The 13,207-nt window shown below is 48.7% G+C and overlaps 1 protein-coding gene across 4 annotated transcripts in view; it reads right to left on the reverse strand.

Moving 5' to 3' along the window:
• Window positions 1-13,207, reverse strand: part of UBN2 (ubinuclein 2) — a 624,092-nt gene that overhangs the window by 550,768 nt on the left and 60,117 nt on the right. For 3 of the 4 annotated variants that reach the window (XM_086958832.1, XM_086958824.1, XM_086958835.1), the window contains exon 2: window positions 12,300-12,392. In XM_086958832.1, the coding sequence (XP_086814958.1) occupies window positions 12,300-12,392 (93 nt within the window). The remainder of the gene's footprint in view (window positions 1-12,299; window positions 12,393-13,207) is intronic. The other variant, XM_086958830.1, reaches the window with a different exon arrangement.

Consider the following 13,207-nt stretch of genomic DNA (forward strand, 5'->3'; position numbering starts at 1 on the left):
ATATAGCCCAATGGTGCAAGTGTGCAAAATGATTTAGTAATTCATACAATAAAGTCAAATTATCGACTGGTTAAAAACCAAAAATAGCAAGTGGTTTTAAAGGCCTTTGTTGATATTTGAGCCCTCTAAAAATGTGTAGCCCGTTTAGCTTTCTAGAGCACTAACCAGGATTTCTATGGTTGGGAGACTTATTTTGTTCATTACTAAAGAAAATGCTTTAGGTTTTACCATTTTGATTCCATCAAGATGAATTCAGGTGTGCTACACTTTTGTCATTAATATAGTATGTAAGCGGGGGAGGAGCCGCGGCAGCGACCAAGATGGCCGCTTGAGCCTCGGCTCCGCCGGCCGCCACATCCTGACCAGCCATCCGGCACATTATCCTGAACCCCGTCCCTACCATTGGGTGGGGGACCAGCACCTGAGTCACTAGGTGAAATTCTGGTTCGTTTGGGCGCTTCGGCGACAGATGATCATCGTCCGAAACTTTGGGGCCTACGGACGTGGACACCGGGACCCCGAGTGTGGCGCTGTCCGCAGTGGAGTGCGACAACATCGGCCTCTGGGACCGGAAGTGACCAGTCGAAACCTGGTTTATCGCAGGAGAGCCGCAGCGTTCTGACTCCACCTATCCTGGTTTGAGATCGCATTTCTGAGGAAGCTGCCTGGACCCGATTGGTGGTGGCAATGGCGTCGAGAGGAGACCCTGAGAAGTCCCAGACGAAATCAACGAAGAATACTCGTCAGGTCCAGTCTAACAAAATGGACAAGTACGCCATCTCCAAGGGGTCCCCAGCTGATGCGAAACGTACCCCGACCGGGGGTAGGGATGGCGATTTAGTCGTGGAGGACCCTACTTTGATAGACTTGATGGCAGCGATCACCGGGGTCCAATCTTCCTTGGGTAAGATGGACACTAAACTGGACTCAGTGTCGATTGAAGTGGGTCTCATAAGGGTTGACCTTACTAAAACGACTGAGCAAGTTAAGAACTTGGAAATTAAGACGACGAGTCTCATCGAGGATGTGTCGGAGCTGCAGAAAAAGGTACGAGATCTTAAGGCGGCCCGGACTCAATTTGACCGAAAGCTCAATGAATATGAAGGACGGGCGCGCCGCAATAACGTCCGCATTCTGGGAGTGCCGGAGAGGTCGGAGGGGTTGACTCCGAATCTCTTTGTTGAAGAACTCGTTCTGCAACATCTCATGTCTAAGGGCCTCAGTAACTTTTTTTACAGTGGAGAGGGCCCATAGAGTTCCCGGTGGTCGTCCGAAGACGGGGGCGCCTCCTCGTCCCATAATTGCCCGGGTCCTGAATTTTCGGGACCGGGATGCTATCCTTCAAACGGCAAGATCCTCTGGCCCGCTGGCCTATGAGAACGCTTCGCTGTTCTTCCCAGACTTCACCCAGATGGTACAAAAACAGCGGCAGAACTTTATGTCCATCAAACAGCGGCTGAGGGACCGGGATATGAAGTACTCGATGAGGTTTCCAGCTCGTCTTCGGATTGAACATGATGGGAAGACTTGGTTTTTCGATAATCCTGTGGTTGCCGCGGATTGGCTGGGTCGGATTGAGGGTTCGGACTCCGGGGCTCAGGCCCGGACAGATAGTGAAGAACAGTGACTTGTCGTCGTGTCTGCATCGAATTAACATTATTGGTGGTGTAGTGGGACTGGTTGGGGTTGTTCTTTCTTCCCCCCTGGACTATTTTTGTCGGGGCCTTTTGTGTATTTTACCTTGCAGGGGGCCTGTGGCTGGTTTGGGGTGGTGGGGGCGGGCGGCCTGTTGTAAGGTCCTCCTCCCTTTTTCTACTTTTAGATACTTGTAGTTAGTTGGGGGTGACAGGCACACTGCGAGTTGGGGATGTGTGTATGCTACATGCAGGGGTGCAGGGAGGGGGTTGGGGGATTGGGAATGGGTGTTTTTTGTTTGTAGATTTGTTTGTTTTGTGTGACCAGAGCCCGCTATGGGTCCCAATGGATAGCCTGTTCTTTCAGAGATATGAATGGCTTCCGCTAGGTTGGGTTTGGGGTTTTCAGTCCTCAGCTGGAACGTGAATGGCTTTGGTGATAAGATCAAGCGCACTATGCTGAGTAAGCTGATTAGAAAGCACTCGCCCGACGTGGCGTTGCTGCAGGAAACTCATCTCATGGGTAAACGTATGGCGCTTCACAGACGGGGGGCTACAAATTAGTGGCTCATGCTGGCTTTACTTCTGGCTCTAGAGGAGTGGGGATCTTGGTGAAAAACTCCTTTCCTCTCACTATTCAGTCGACGTGGTCTGATAACAGAGGCCGATATGTTGGAATATCGGGGCTTTGGGAGGGTAGGACTGTCACGTTTCTGTCTATGTCCCTCCAGCGTTACAGGTGGATACTTTCAGTGATTTGGGTCGGGTGTTTCGGACTCTGCCCATCGGGACAATGGTACTGGGCGGGGACTTCAACGCAGTACTGGATGGTGAACTAGACAGGCACCCCTCCCGTGTGCTTTTGCCTTCCCGTAGATGGCTGGCGGATTTTATCTCTGCGTCGGGTTTGGTGGATGGATGGCGACTTTGGCACCCTAGTGATGTGGGTTATACACACGGATCTGCGGCGCACCACTCACTTTCTAGGATAGACCGTCTTATTACTAGCGTCTCAAGCGGCCTTTATTCAGGAGGTGACTCATTTGGCACGGGGAGTGTCTGATCATTTGCCGATTTGGCTTCGTCTGCGGATGGGACAGGGTGATGTGGGTAGGGTTGCACCGATTAATGTGTGACGACTGAAGGACCATGCTGTAAGGAAGGAACTTGTACGTGTCACGGATTGTTATTTTCAGGAGAATGAAGGGTCGGTTATGTCGAAGTGCTCCCGGTGGGAAGCATATAAAACTGTTGCAAGGGGGGAGGTTCTCTCCCTAGTATCTGGCAGAAGAAGAAGAGCAGGGCGGAAATAGATAGGGTGGAGGCGGAGCTATTGGTCTTGGAAGCTGCTGTCTCCTCGGGGAGCGACCCTGGGACGGGGCATCGCCTCGGATTGCTCCGGGATGAGTACAGGACCCTGACACGTGACAGAGCAAAGACACGACATGCTACTACGCAGAGTAGAATATATGAACATGGTGACAAGGCCGGGAAGTTGATAGCATGGTTGGAAAACTGCGTATTGCGGGTGCAGCGGCTTAGTCGGATCCCCAGTTGATTGTGGATGTATTTGCCCGATATTTTGAGGAGGTCTATACTTCGGCAGGGGACTTTGCGGAGGGAGAAAATGCCGAAATGATCCGGGACATTCCGATGCCGGTTCTGTCTGTCGAGCAAAGGGAATTTCTTAACTCTGCCCTCACGAACGATGAGGTGGCGATGGCCATTAGGGGGGTTTACTCCGGCAGGGCTTCTGGCCCGAATGGTCTCCCCATTGAATTGTTTAAGCTTCATGCCAACCGCTTGGCCTCGCACCTGAAAGATATGTATCTTGAAAGTAGAGATCGTGGCGAGTTGCCTTGTGATCAACGCCTGGCGAACATTGTGGTCATTTAGAAGGACGGTAAGCCGCGTCTGCAGTGTTTGTCGTATCGTCCGATTTCCCTTTTAAATGTAGAGCCTAAAGTGCTAGCCAAACTGCTTGCCGCCCATCTAGTGAAGGTTATCACGACGCTGGTGCATCTGGACCAGTCCGGTTTTATGCTGCGTCGGAACACTGCCCTTAATCTCCGTCGGCTCCACGGAGTGGTGGCGGGTGCGTCCCGCATCCATGAACCGGCGGTGTTGTTGACCCTGGATGCCACTATGGCTTTTGATCGAGTGGAGTGGCCGTACCTCTTTGCGGTCCTGGAGAAGTTGGGGTTTGGCCCCGAATTTATTGGTTGGGTTCGTCTTCTCTACTCAGCCCCCCTGTCTCGTGTGGTCGTAAATAATAATAGGTCCTGCGACTTCTCACTTGGGAGGGGCACTCATCAGGGTTGCCCTCTCTCATCACTCTTGTTCGCCCTTGCCCTGGAACCGCTCGCGGCCTGGGTACGATGGGACCGTTCGATTAGAGGACTGCGTTGGACGTCGGAATGGGAGGATAAGATTTCGATATACGCGGATGACATCCTGTTGTATTTTACCTCCCCTCACAGTTCCCTGTTGGTTTTTATGGATATCCTTGCTATTTTCGGGAGGCACTCTGGCTGCTCTATTAATTGGGCGAAGTTGGTCTTAAGTGGTGAACCACCCAGAGTGCCAGTGAATTGCCCGGTGAAGCTGGAATTGGTTAGTTTTCGTTATTTGGGGATTCAGATATCGAAGGACCCCAAGGTAAACTTTAGTTTGAATTTGTTACCCCCATTGGCCAGACTGCGTGGTGCTGTCGCAAGGTGGAAAGCATTACCACTCTCCTTGGTGGGCCGCGCGGTTCTCTTTAAGATGTTGGCCCTCCCGCGCTTTTTGTATGCTCTGCAGAATTCCTTCGACCCGGTGCCTCCGTCGTATTTTAACGAGATCGAATCTTTGCAGCGCAGCCTTCTGTGGGAGGGGAGGCTGCTTATTGCATTGTCAAAATTGATGTTGCCCTGGTATGACGGGGTATTGGTCTGCCTATTATCAGGAAATACTATTGGGCATCCCAGTTGGCTCCTACTAATCATGCAATTTAGGGCTCGCCGTTAAAACCAGGCTTTGCGATGGACCGTGGCCAAGTGCCCGGGGGAGAGTACACTAGAGTGTTGTATGCGAAGAGTGGTCGCTTCCCTTTGGTGGGTCCTCCATCGACGGCGACGAGGGTATGGCACGAGGCTAACAGGGCCCTTAAATGGGCGGGGCGAATAACGCTGGCTACGCCTTTGTGGAGCTTGGAGATGTTGGGTAATCTGTGGAAAACGAAAGGGTTTGACCGTTGGGATTTGATTGGAATTACACAGGTGCGAGATGTGTGGGGTAAGGATAGGGTGATGACATTTGAGGAGTTGCAGGCCAAGTACCAGCTGCATGATACTGAACGGTTTAGATACCTTCAGGTTAGTCATGCTTTACGTGCTGTAATCCCCAGTGGCGAGACACCTCCGGTGGACTCCCCGCTGGAGGACAGACTGTTGGATGGTTATTTGCCTACCAAAGCAATATCGTTGACCTACAGAAAACTCATTAACCATACTGAGGATCCCCTGGTGCAGCTTAGGGAACTGTGGGTGGCGGATGGATTAGTCCTGGATGAGGAAGATTGGAGGGAGGCGGTGTCATCCCCTAGAGTAGTGGCGGTCCCAATGAGACTTCATTTGGTCCAACTCAGGTTTCTGCACCGTTCCTACACCACGGGTCCTGGATTGTTGAGGATGGGGTTGGCCGTGTCTGCAGATTGTCGAAGAGGGTGTGGAATGCCTGGAACGTTCCTTCATATTCTGTGAGAGTGTGAGAAGGTCCGGGATTTTTGGACGAGGATACATTGGAAGACGAGTTAAGTATGGGGTGTGCGGATTGAGTTGGAGGCACGTCGATGTTTGCTGAATGTTTGGGAGCCCTTCGACCTCTCGAGTCATGGCAAACTCTGGGTCACTCTTGCTTGTGCGATAGCCAAACGTAATATTGCACAACTCTGGGGTGCTGTTCGGGCGCTCGGTTTGGGAACTGGATGGAGGACCTCGACTGGTGTATGTTCCGGGAGAGGTCTGTGTATGTGTCGAGGGGGCGACCCCGCAAGTGGGGTAAGATCTGAGGAGCTTGGAACGCTTATCATGGGGACATCTGTGCTGATGTGGATCCTGCCAGTGTGGAATCGAAAGACTCCTAAGCCCATTCTTTACATTTTGCTTTATTTGTCTTATATGGAGGTCTATGTTCTCTATGTGTGTATTTGCAGTCACTCAATGCGCTCTGGTCAGTTTTGAGTTGTGTAATGTCCTTTTCTTTTTGTTCAATAAAAAGATGTTTAAAAAATATATATATAGTATGTAAGCATTCAGGTTGTCATCAGAACACTGTGCGATGGGAGGAGGCAGGGGCACGGACTTGGACAACAGGGAGGAAGCTGGTGCATACTGGACTGCGGAAGGTTGGGGGGGGTGGTGGTGGGGGGGGGGGGGGTTTGGTAGTCCATGGCAGCACAACAGCTCATGGAGGGATGCCCACGAAGGGCAGGCAGTGGCTGCACAAAAGACCAGAGCAGGAGGGAGGGGCAGGGGCACACACATACACAGCAAACGACAGAGCGGAGGAGCAAGGCAATAAGCTGCCCACAGAAGGCTGCCGGTAAGGGGCAGTAGCACATAGAGGATAACGAGGGCAAGCATAAGCTGTAGTGGTAGAGGCACTCCTATGTATTGAAACCACATGACGACCTTTGGTGCATACTGCAGTGGACAACAAATAACTAACATTTCCAAACCTCCCCCACCAACCCCCCAAACAGGTTGTGTTTCCCCATTTAACAGCATCTCACACCCTGGAAACTTAGGGCTAGTGGGACTTATCCCAGGGGGAACGTGAGGTTGTCGGCATGCAGCCCCGTTGCAAAGCAGCAGGGTGCTCGAGCGTTCATTTTACTACCAAGTACACTTAACATGGAACAGTTTTGAGGTTGAAAGAAGAAAGGAAAGAAACAAGCATTTGCAATGCAATAGGTCTCGCATTAATTAAGTTTAAGCTATTGGCATTGCTAAATATTGCAACACCAATTGGAACAAAAGTCTATAAATTGTAGGCCAAAAAAAGTATTTATTTTTGTAGAAATAGTGGCATGCTGCGCTTTAGATGAATATGTTTAAAAGTAAAGTGCGCATACTGCGATTGCTACAATAGTTAATTGTGGATGTGTTCACAATTGATGTGTGAACACATGGTGTGTGTGGCTGTAGAAATTGTGCACTGACGGCTGGTGGTGTTTGTGCCCGGTGAAAGCGTGCACTGGCGGCTGGTGGTGTTTGTGCCCGGTGAAAGCGTGCACTGGCGGCTGGTGGTGTTTGTGCCCGGTAAAAGCGTGCACTGGCAGCTGGTGGTGTTGGTGCCCGGTGAAAGCGTGCACCGGCAGCTGGTGGTGTTGGTGCCCGGTGAAAGCGTGCACCGGCGGCTGGTGGTGTTGGTGCCCGGTGAAAGTGTGCACAGACGGTGTGGTTGTGTGCGGTGTTGGTTGTGTGCGGTGTTGGTTGTGTGCGGTGTTGGTTGTGTGCGGTGTTGGTTGTGTGCGGTGTTGTGCGAGAGGAATTTTCCACTGACTGTTGACATCACTTGGCCGGTCCCTGAGAGGCGGACAAGCTTTGGGCACCTGTCCACGTCACTCTTCAGCTGGCCAAGCAATGGGGGAAGCTTCAATCCATTCCTGCTCCTCCCGCCCAGGACTCCATGCATGGAATGTTCCACAGACACATCACATGCCTCCCCAGGGCACAGGTCCGGTTTCTCATTTCACTGTCTGCCGCGGACGGATCCATTGCAGAAATGGGGAGATAGATTGGTGGGCTGAGCGCGAGCAGAAGAGAAGCGTATTTAACCTGCCCGTTATGTATTCGTATCCTGCACAGGTGTGGCCACGTTCCAGTCAGTCTTCGAATTCGATAAAATGAGCGTGCTAATAATACTCCTATCTAAACTTTAGGACACTATATTTTTTGGGGTGACTTAAAGAGGGCTGTTGACAAATACTGTTGGGAGGCCACATTGATTCAAGTGTAGCTATTTTTTAACGTAAAAATGAATGGTGCTCAGGAATGACGCCCAGCCTTTCAGCTGCCTGTGTGTCCGTGGTATTTGTTATTTGTCATCTGCTGAAGTTGGCGCCTGGGGTGGAAACAGCGTAAAGCCTCAACCAAACTTTGCAGGCAGCCACAACGAAAGCCAGTAATTGGAACATGGTTAACTGATGCATATTTTGTTAACTGTTTTTTTCCCACGACATTGTGCTTCCTCCGGGAGTCCGATGGGGCATCAAAATGTCTCTTGTTGAATAATATTCTCTCCTGCTGTTCCCCAGTCCCAGATGTTGCAGCAAACTGTTAGATGATGCATATTATGGATAGGATGAGGTCTAATAACTTGTTCTATTATGGAACCTCATAGCGTAATAAGCAACAGAAGTCGTTCGTAAGCAACATAATTGTCCTTATTTTACCTTCCGCAGAAGCCTGGAAGGCTTAGATTCACTTACAGGGATTCCAAGTTTGGCCTACTGCGTTTGTATTGCGTGTAAAGATACAAGTGAGTGGGCTATAAAGGATCTGCTATAAAAGCCGTTCTACTCATGAACCATGGCAACTGGTGAGCACTTACACAGCCGCTTTCATGTTCTCTGTGGCCACGCTGCTCACAGAGAACAACAAAGCTGCCACAAAAGTGCTCCCAAAGGCTGCAGGCTGACAAATGGTGCGCGCGCCCGGCACACATGCACTGTACCCAATCCGCCTGCAGCCTTTGGGAGCATTTTTAAAAGCCCCTTACTTAATTCTCGCAAAGCATCGCTTACGCAAGCTATAGTGAGACCTAAAAATAAAACACACCACGATTTATACCAGCTCCAGACTGGTGACACTACATGCCAACATACTTGATTGTGACAAATGCTGCGCACTCCAGAGCCCGCACCGGCCTCCCCTGATTCTGTTAACTCTGGGGTAGGTATTAATCACCTGGGCTGGACTCATGTCCTACATGTTCAATTATGGTCACTCAGCTGACCACACGGTGATGTGTCATGCTCGCACCTCTGACTGTGTGAGTTGCGTGCATTCTGTTGGGAACTTCAATGCTGCACCTGCGACCGTGAATATCATGGGGTTGCTTCCAGTCTGCACGCGGAGCTTGGCTGGATAGGGCATTGTGTATTTGGTGCCCGCCTTTTGGAACAGGTTTTTGGCTGGGATGAACTCCCTCTGTGCCGCCTGGGTGAAATCAGGAAATAAAGCAATGGCTTTTCCCTGGTATTGTAGTGATCCTTGCTCAGGTTCTCTGTAATTTAAAAAGGCATGCTAGTATTGGGCGGGGTTGAGCGCCAGGGGCAGGCTTGGGGCCCCGCGTGCGGCTGGCACATTCTAACAGGAATACCAAAGAGAGATCCGGGCCGAATAAGTCTTTAGGAGCCCTTCAATGTATTTTTCCATGTTCGGTAGGTTTGTGGACTCTGGAATTCCCGTTATGCGAACATTATTTTTCTGTACCTCACTTCGAGGTCCTAGTTCTTCGCCCTTATTATGTCGAGTACATTGTCCATGCGGAGAAGTTGTTCTTGCGCCTCAGCCTGGCGATCGGAGTCCTAGACTCAGGTCACCAGTGACAAATCTACCAGCGCCGAGGTCCTCAGCGGAGGTTGCACCCCTGCGCTTTGTTACCAGCTCTTCCCGCAGTGGTCGCGGAGCCTCTGCCCGCCTCCAAGGAGTGATCGCTGACTCTGCTGCAGGCACGCCCCTCACCAGTCCGCTTGTGGGTTCCCCCTGGTGTCTGCTATTGTGTCCGTGTAGTCTTCCATTGCCCGTCACAGACAACGCGTGGATTTCTGGCAGCTGCGTGCCGGCTACGGTGGGCCCGTCCCGGATCACAGGTGAGCCTTGGCCGCAGGCACCCTTTTGGTTCACCCCTGTAGCCCGCTCACCGGGCCGAGAGTAGGCAGCGGGACCATGCTGTTGATTGCTGCGGTAAACTTGGGTGCTGCGTTGTGCAAATTACATCAGCGTGTGTCCCTTCTGTAGCCGCACACCTTCTCCCTCGTTATGGATGTGGATCGCTGGTAGAACGCCGGATAATTGTCGGTTATTGTGCTCGGCCGGCAGAGCCCCTTTACCAGGCGGCCATTTTGCAGCTCTGCGCTGCCATGCCCCCATCATCTGATTTATTTAATGTATATATCTTTCTGATTTCTTGGAGTGAACGTCCATCATATTATCTGCTGGTAATTTATTTCCTTTATTTTAAGCATTTAACAGTTGCATTTGCCTACTTAGAAGTGTGACATTATTGCTTGCACTTATATACACATATATAGCTCTATATATATTTGAATGTTGGTCATTTGACATTTGGGAAAGCCTATTAGAGTGTTTCACAAAAAAAAAAACTACACAGCATGCCTCATTCTGAGAACAGTCTTTGGATGGGTTTCATTTTATAAAAGTGAAATCCCTTTCCTGGTGGTGTTTGTTTCTATTGCTTATTTGGGGTTAAGTGCTAGTTTTTATCTCTGGCGGGAGTAATTTGTTTCCCTACCCGAATCAGTGCAGCCAGGGAAACAGATTACAAATCTATTCTCAGCTGTGAGCAGACTTTTTGTTCGCTCCGGTTTTGCAGGTTTCCCTGCCTGCACCGTTGTGGGCGGGGAAACTACTGTATCCCAGGGGTGGACTCCCAGGACACAGCAAATGAGGCAGTACTGGGGGATGGGGTACCCAGGTCATTTTAAATGTCAAGGGGCCCTCCCCCTGAAATATGCTTTAGGCCCCAGTGGTGGGGTCCTCGGTCCAGATTATGGTTTAAGTTAAGGGGGGGGGGGGTGCTAATATTAAACTAGGCCCTGGGGGATGGGGTCCCAGTAGCCTAAAACAGCTTGAGGGTGGGCCCCGGCTCCCTCTCCCCCATAGAAATATACATCAAAACCCAGTACCCCACCCCCTCTAAGCCCTGGCCTACCAGAGGGGGAGGGGGGGGTAGAAAGATGCAGATTTCAGCAAAACTAAACAATTACGTTTTTGGAACCAACCACAAGACCTAGGGAGTATGGGTATTCCTATGTCAATATTTCCATTTTTGTGTTTTTTAGGACTTAAGACAGAGTCCTAAGATGGCTATACCCACTTCACGGTGGAGGTGATTGCAGCCATCAGACCTCAGTTTGAGATCAGTTGGCTCTGCGGATCTTCCGCGGTATGAGATATGTTTTTATTTTTTATTGTTCATTTCTCCAAAACTACTGAACAGATTTACACCAAAACACAAAAAGCACTCTTTCTGGACCAAGATCTAGCTTTCTGCCAAATTTGGTGTAAATCTTATAAGAGGTTTGGGCTGTTGCTGGGTCTAAAGTTCCTCTGGAAAAATGAATAGGGAAAACACATTTTGAGAATTCCTTTTTAACCCCACCACTTGGCAGTTCACCCCAAAACTTTTCATAAGCAAACTGGTCAACAGTTGCACTTTCAGAAAGTTTCGTGGAGACTAGTCAATGGGACCAAAGTTATTAGCAACACAAAAAAAACAGTTTCCTATGAAACTAGGTCGAAAACAAGTCTTTCTTCTCCTCTGCCTGATAAACTTCAGTGAAAACCCCAACCAGTGTGGCTCTTATCTTACAGCAAGTGGTATGAGTTTTGTCAAGATGTATATACACATACACACACACACACACAATTAGGAAATAGTAAGGTACTTCTCTGCAGTTAAAAAAACTATTTATTTTGATGTCAACAACAATGCATTTTGGCTGTTCAGCCTCTCCCAAGTAACTTAATGTTGCACAGATTATGGTTCCATAGGCCGTGGATGGCACCGGTGAATTAAGGTGGAAGAGATCTGGCCACATTTCGTTTTTTGTCCTCAAAGGCCTTGTACACTATTAAGAAGGCATTAAACAAAGGCAAATACAAAATATTTGATGTCATCTACACATCACTGTACCTTATCTGCAGTCTGAGTTAGCAAAAACACAACCAGAAAGCAACCAGATCACTTTCATTTGCATTATCAAGGGTATGTCACTCCAAAAAGAAAGGGAAAGCAGTAAAGGTCTCTAGACTCTCTATAGCCCACATACCTACCACTGCCACAACTAGTGCCACCCTTGGGAAACGAAAGGAAGGGAATAACCTACAGAGGAAGTATTCCAACAGGCAGCAACACTGGTACCACCACCTTCCCCAGAGAGGCCCGTAGCGATATCATCTTCCTGGGTATTTGATAACCCGGTAAGAATCACAAGGAGATGTGAGACTTGGATCACATTCCTAAAATTGCCCAAGATTACTTACAGTAACTATTGAAGGTATAATTGTTGCCACCTCTGAACCTCAAGATCCCTTTAAAACTATAAGATTGCATATTAGGAGAGCAGCAACAATTCTCCTCCACCAGATCAGGAGTGAGACCATACTCCCCTACCCTGGTGGACTCTCCTTCATCCAACATTTCTCCCATTAATTAAATATCTTTAGAGAGGAAAGTCATTTAAAACTTTTAATAGCTCCCTGGGACCCTTTACACAGGCAGGACTATTAGTGCTTTTGACTATCAATGGAGATCACCTGATGGAGAAGCAATGCTGTAAACATAATACAACTTCAGAGATGTAGCATTAGTTTATGCATAGTTACCCAAAGAAGGAAGCAGGCAGAGGGACAATCAGGGAATCATACTCACATATTTTGCTTCAAACTTCTTGGCCAACGTTTCCACTTGCTGCCTCTCTCTCTCCTCATCATTAAATGGATCATCCGAAGAGGGAGGCTTCTTCTGAAAAAGAAGGGATGACAAATTCAGACATGAAAAGTAGTTGCATTAAAGCACCCCTAGAGACTTCTAATACGTTCAAAGCAGTGATCAGTCAAACATTGATGCATTATATGCTTGACAAGCTCAGCCGCAAAGTAACACGCATAACTAGAAAGGGAAATGTAACCATCAAATAATGTAGATCTCTGCATCAAGGGAGCTTCATCTTATTCACCAACGTTTTATATCCGATTTCAAACAGAACCATCTAGCGAGTAGGGAAGAAGACATTGTGATTGAGGGAAACTTACCTCACCCTCATTTTGTGCAATAGCATAATAATGAATAAGTATGTAATGAACTCCAAGAAGCAGCACAGCAAGTTTTAGAAAAATAAATTATACAGTGTAGAGGTAGAGCAACAATGATTACCGTGGTGGCACAAGCTCTCAGTAAGACAACAATCTTTTCTTGTATCTATTTCTATGCATAAATAATCTACTTGGCCATACATTGATTACAGGTGCTTAAAGATATACATTCACACACTTTCCATTTGTTATAAAAAATATTATATATTTGGTGGGCAGAGCGGCTAGGCAGGAGGAACTGCTATGTCATGCAATGTTAGTGAAAGGGAGTGTTTCCCTTTAAATTGACACTCTATTACTATTATGTATGTATCTTTTATGGCTAAAGTAGCCGAAATAAAGATTTCGGAGTCTGAAATTGACACTCAGCACAACACTATGACCCAGTAGAAGGTGCAAGCCGAAACGGTAAGATCTGGTCTTTTCGGGTTGTATTCACACTTGCACTTGCACTTGCACTTTGCT

Source organism: Lissotriton vulgaris, chromosome 1_1 (assembly GCF_964263255.1).
Source record: "Lissotriton vulgaris chromosome 1_1, aLisVul1.2, whole genome shotgun sequence".
NCBI classification, from domain to species: domain Eukaryota; kingdom Metazoa; phylum Chordata; class Amphibia; order Caudata; family Salamandridae; genus Lissotriton; species Lissotriton vulgaris.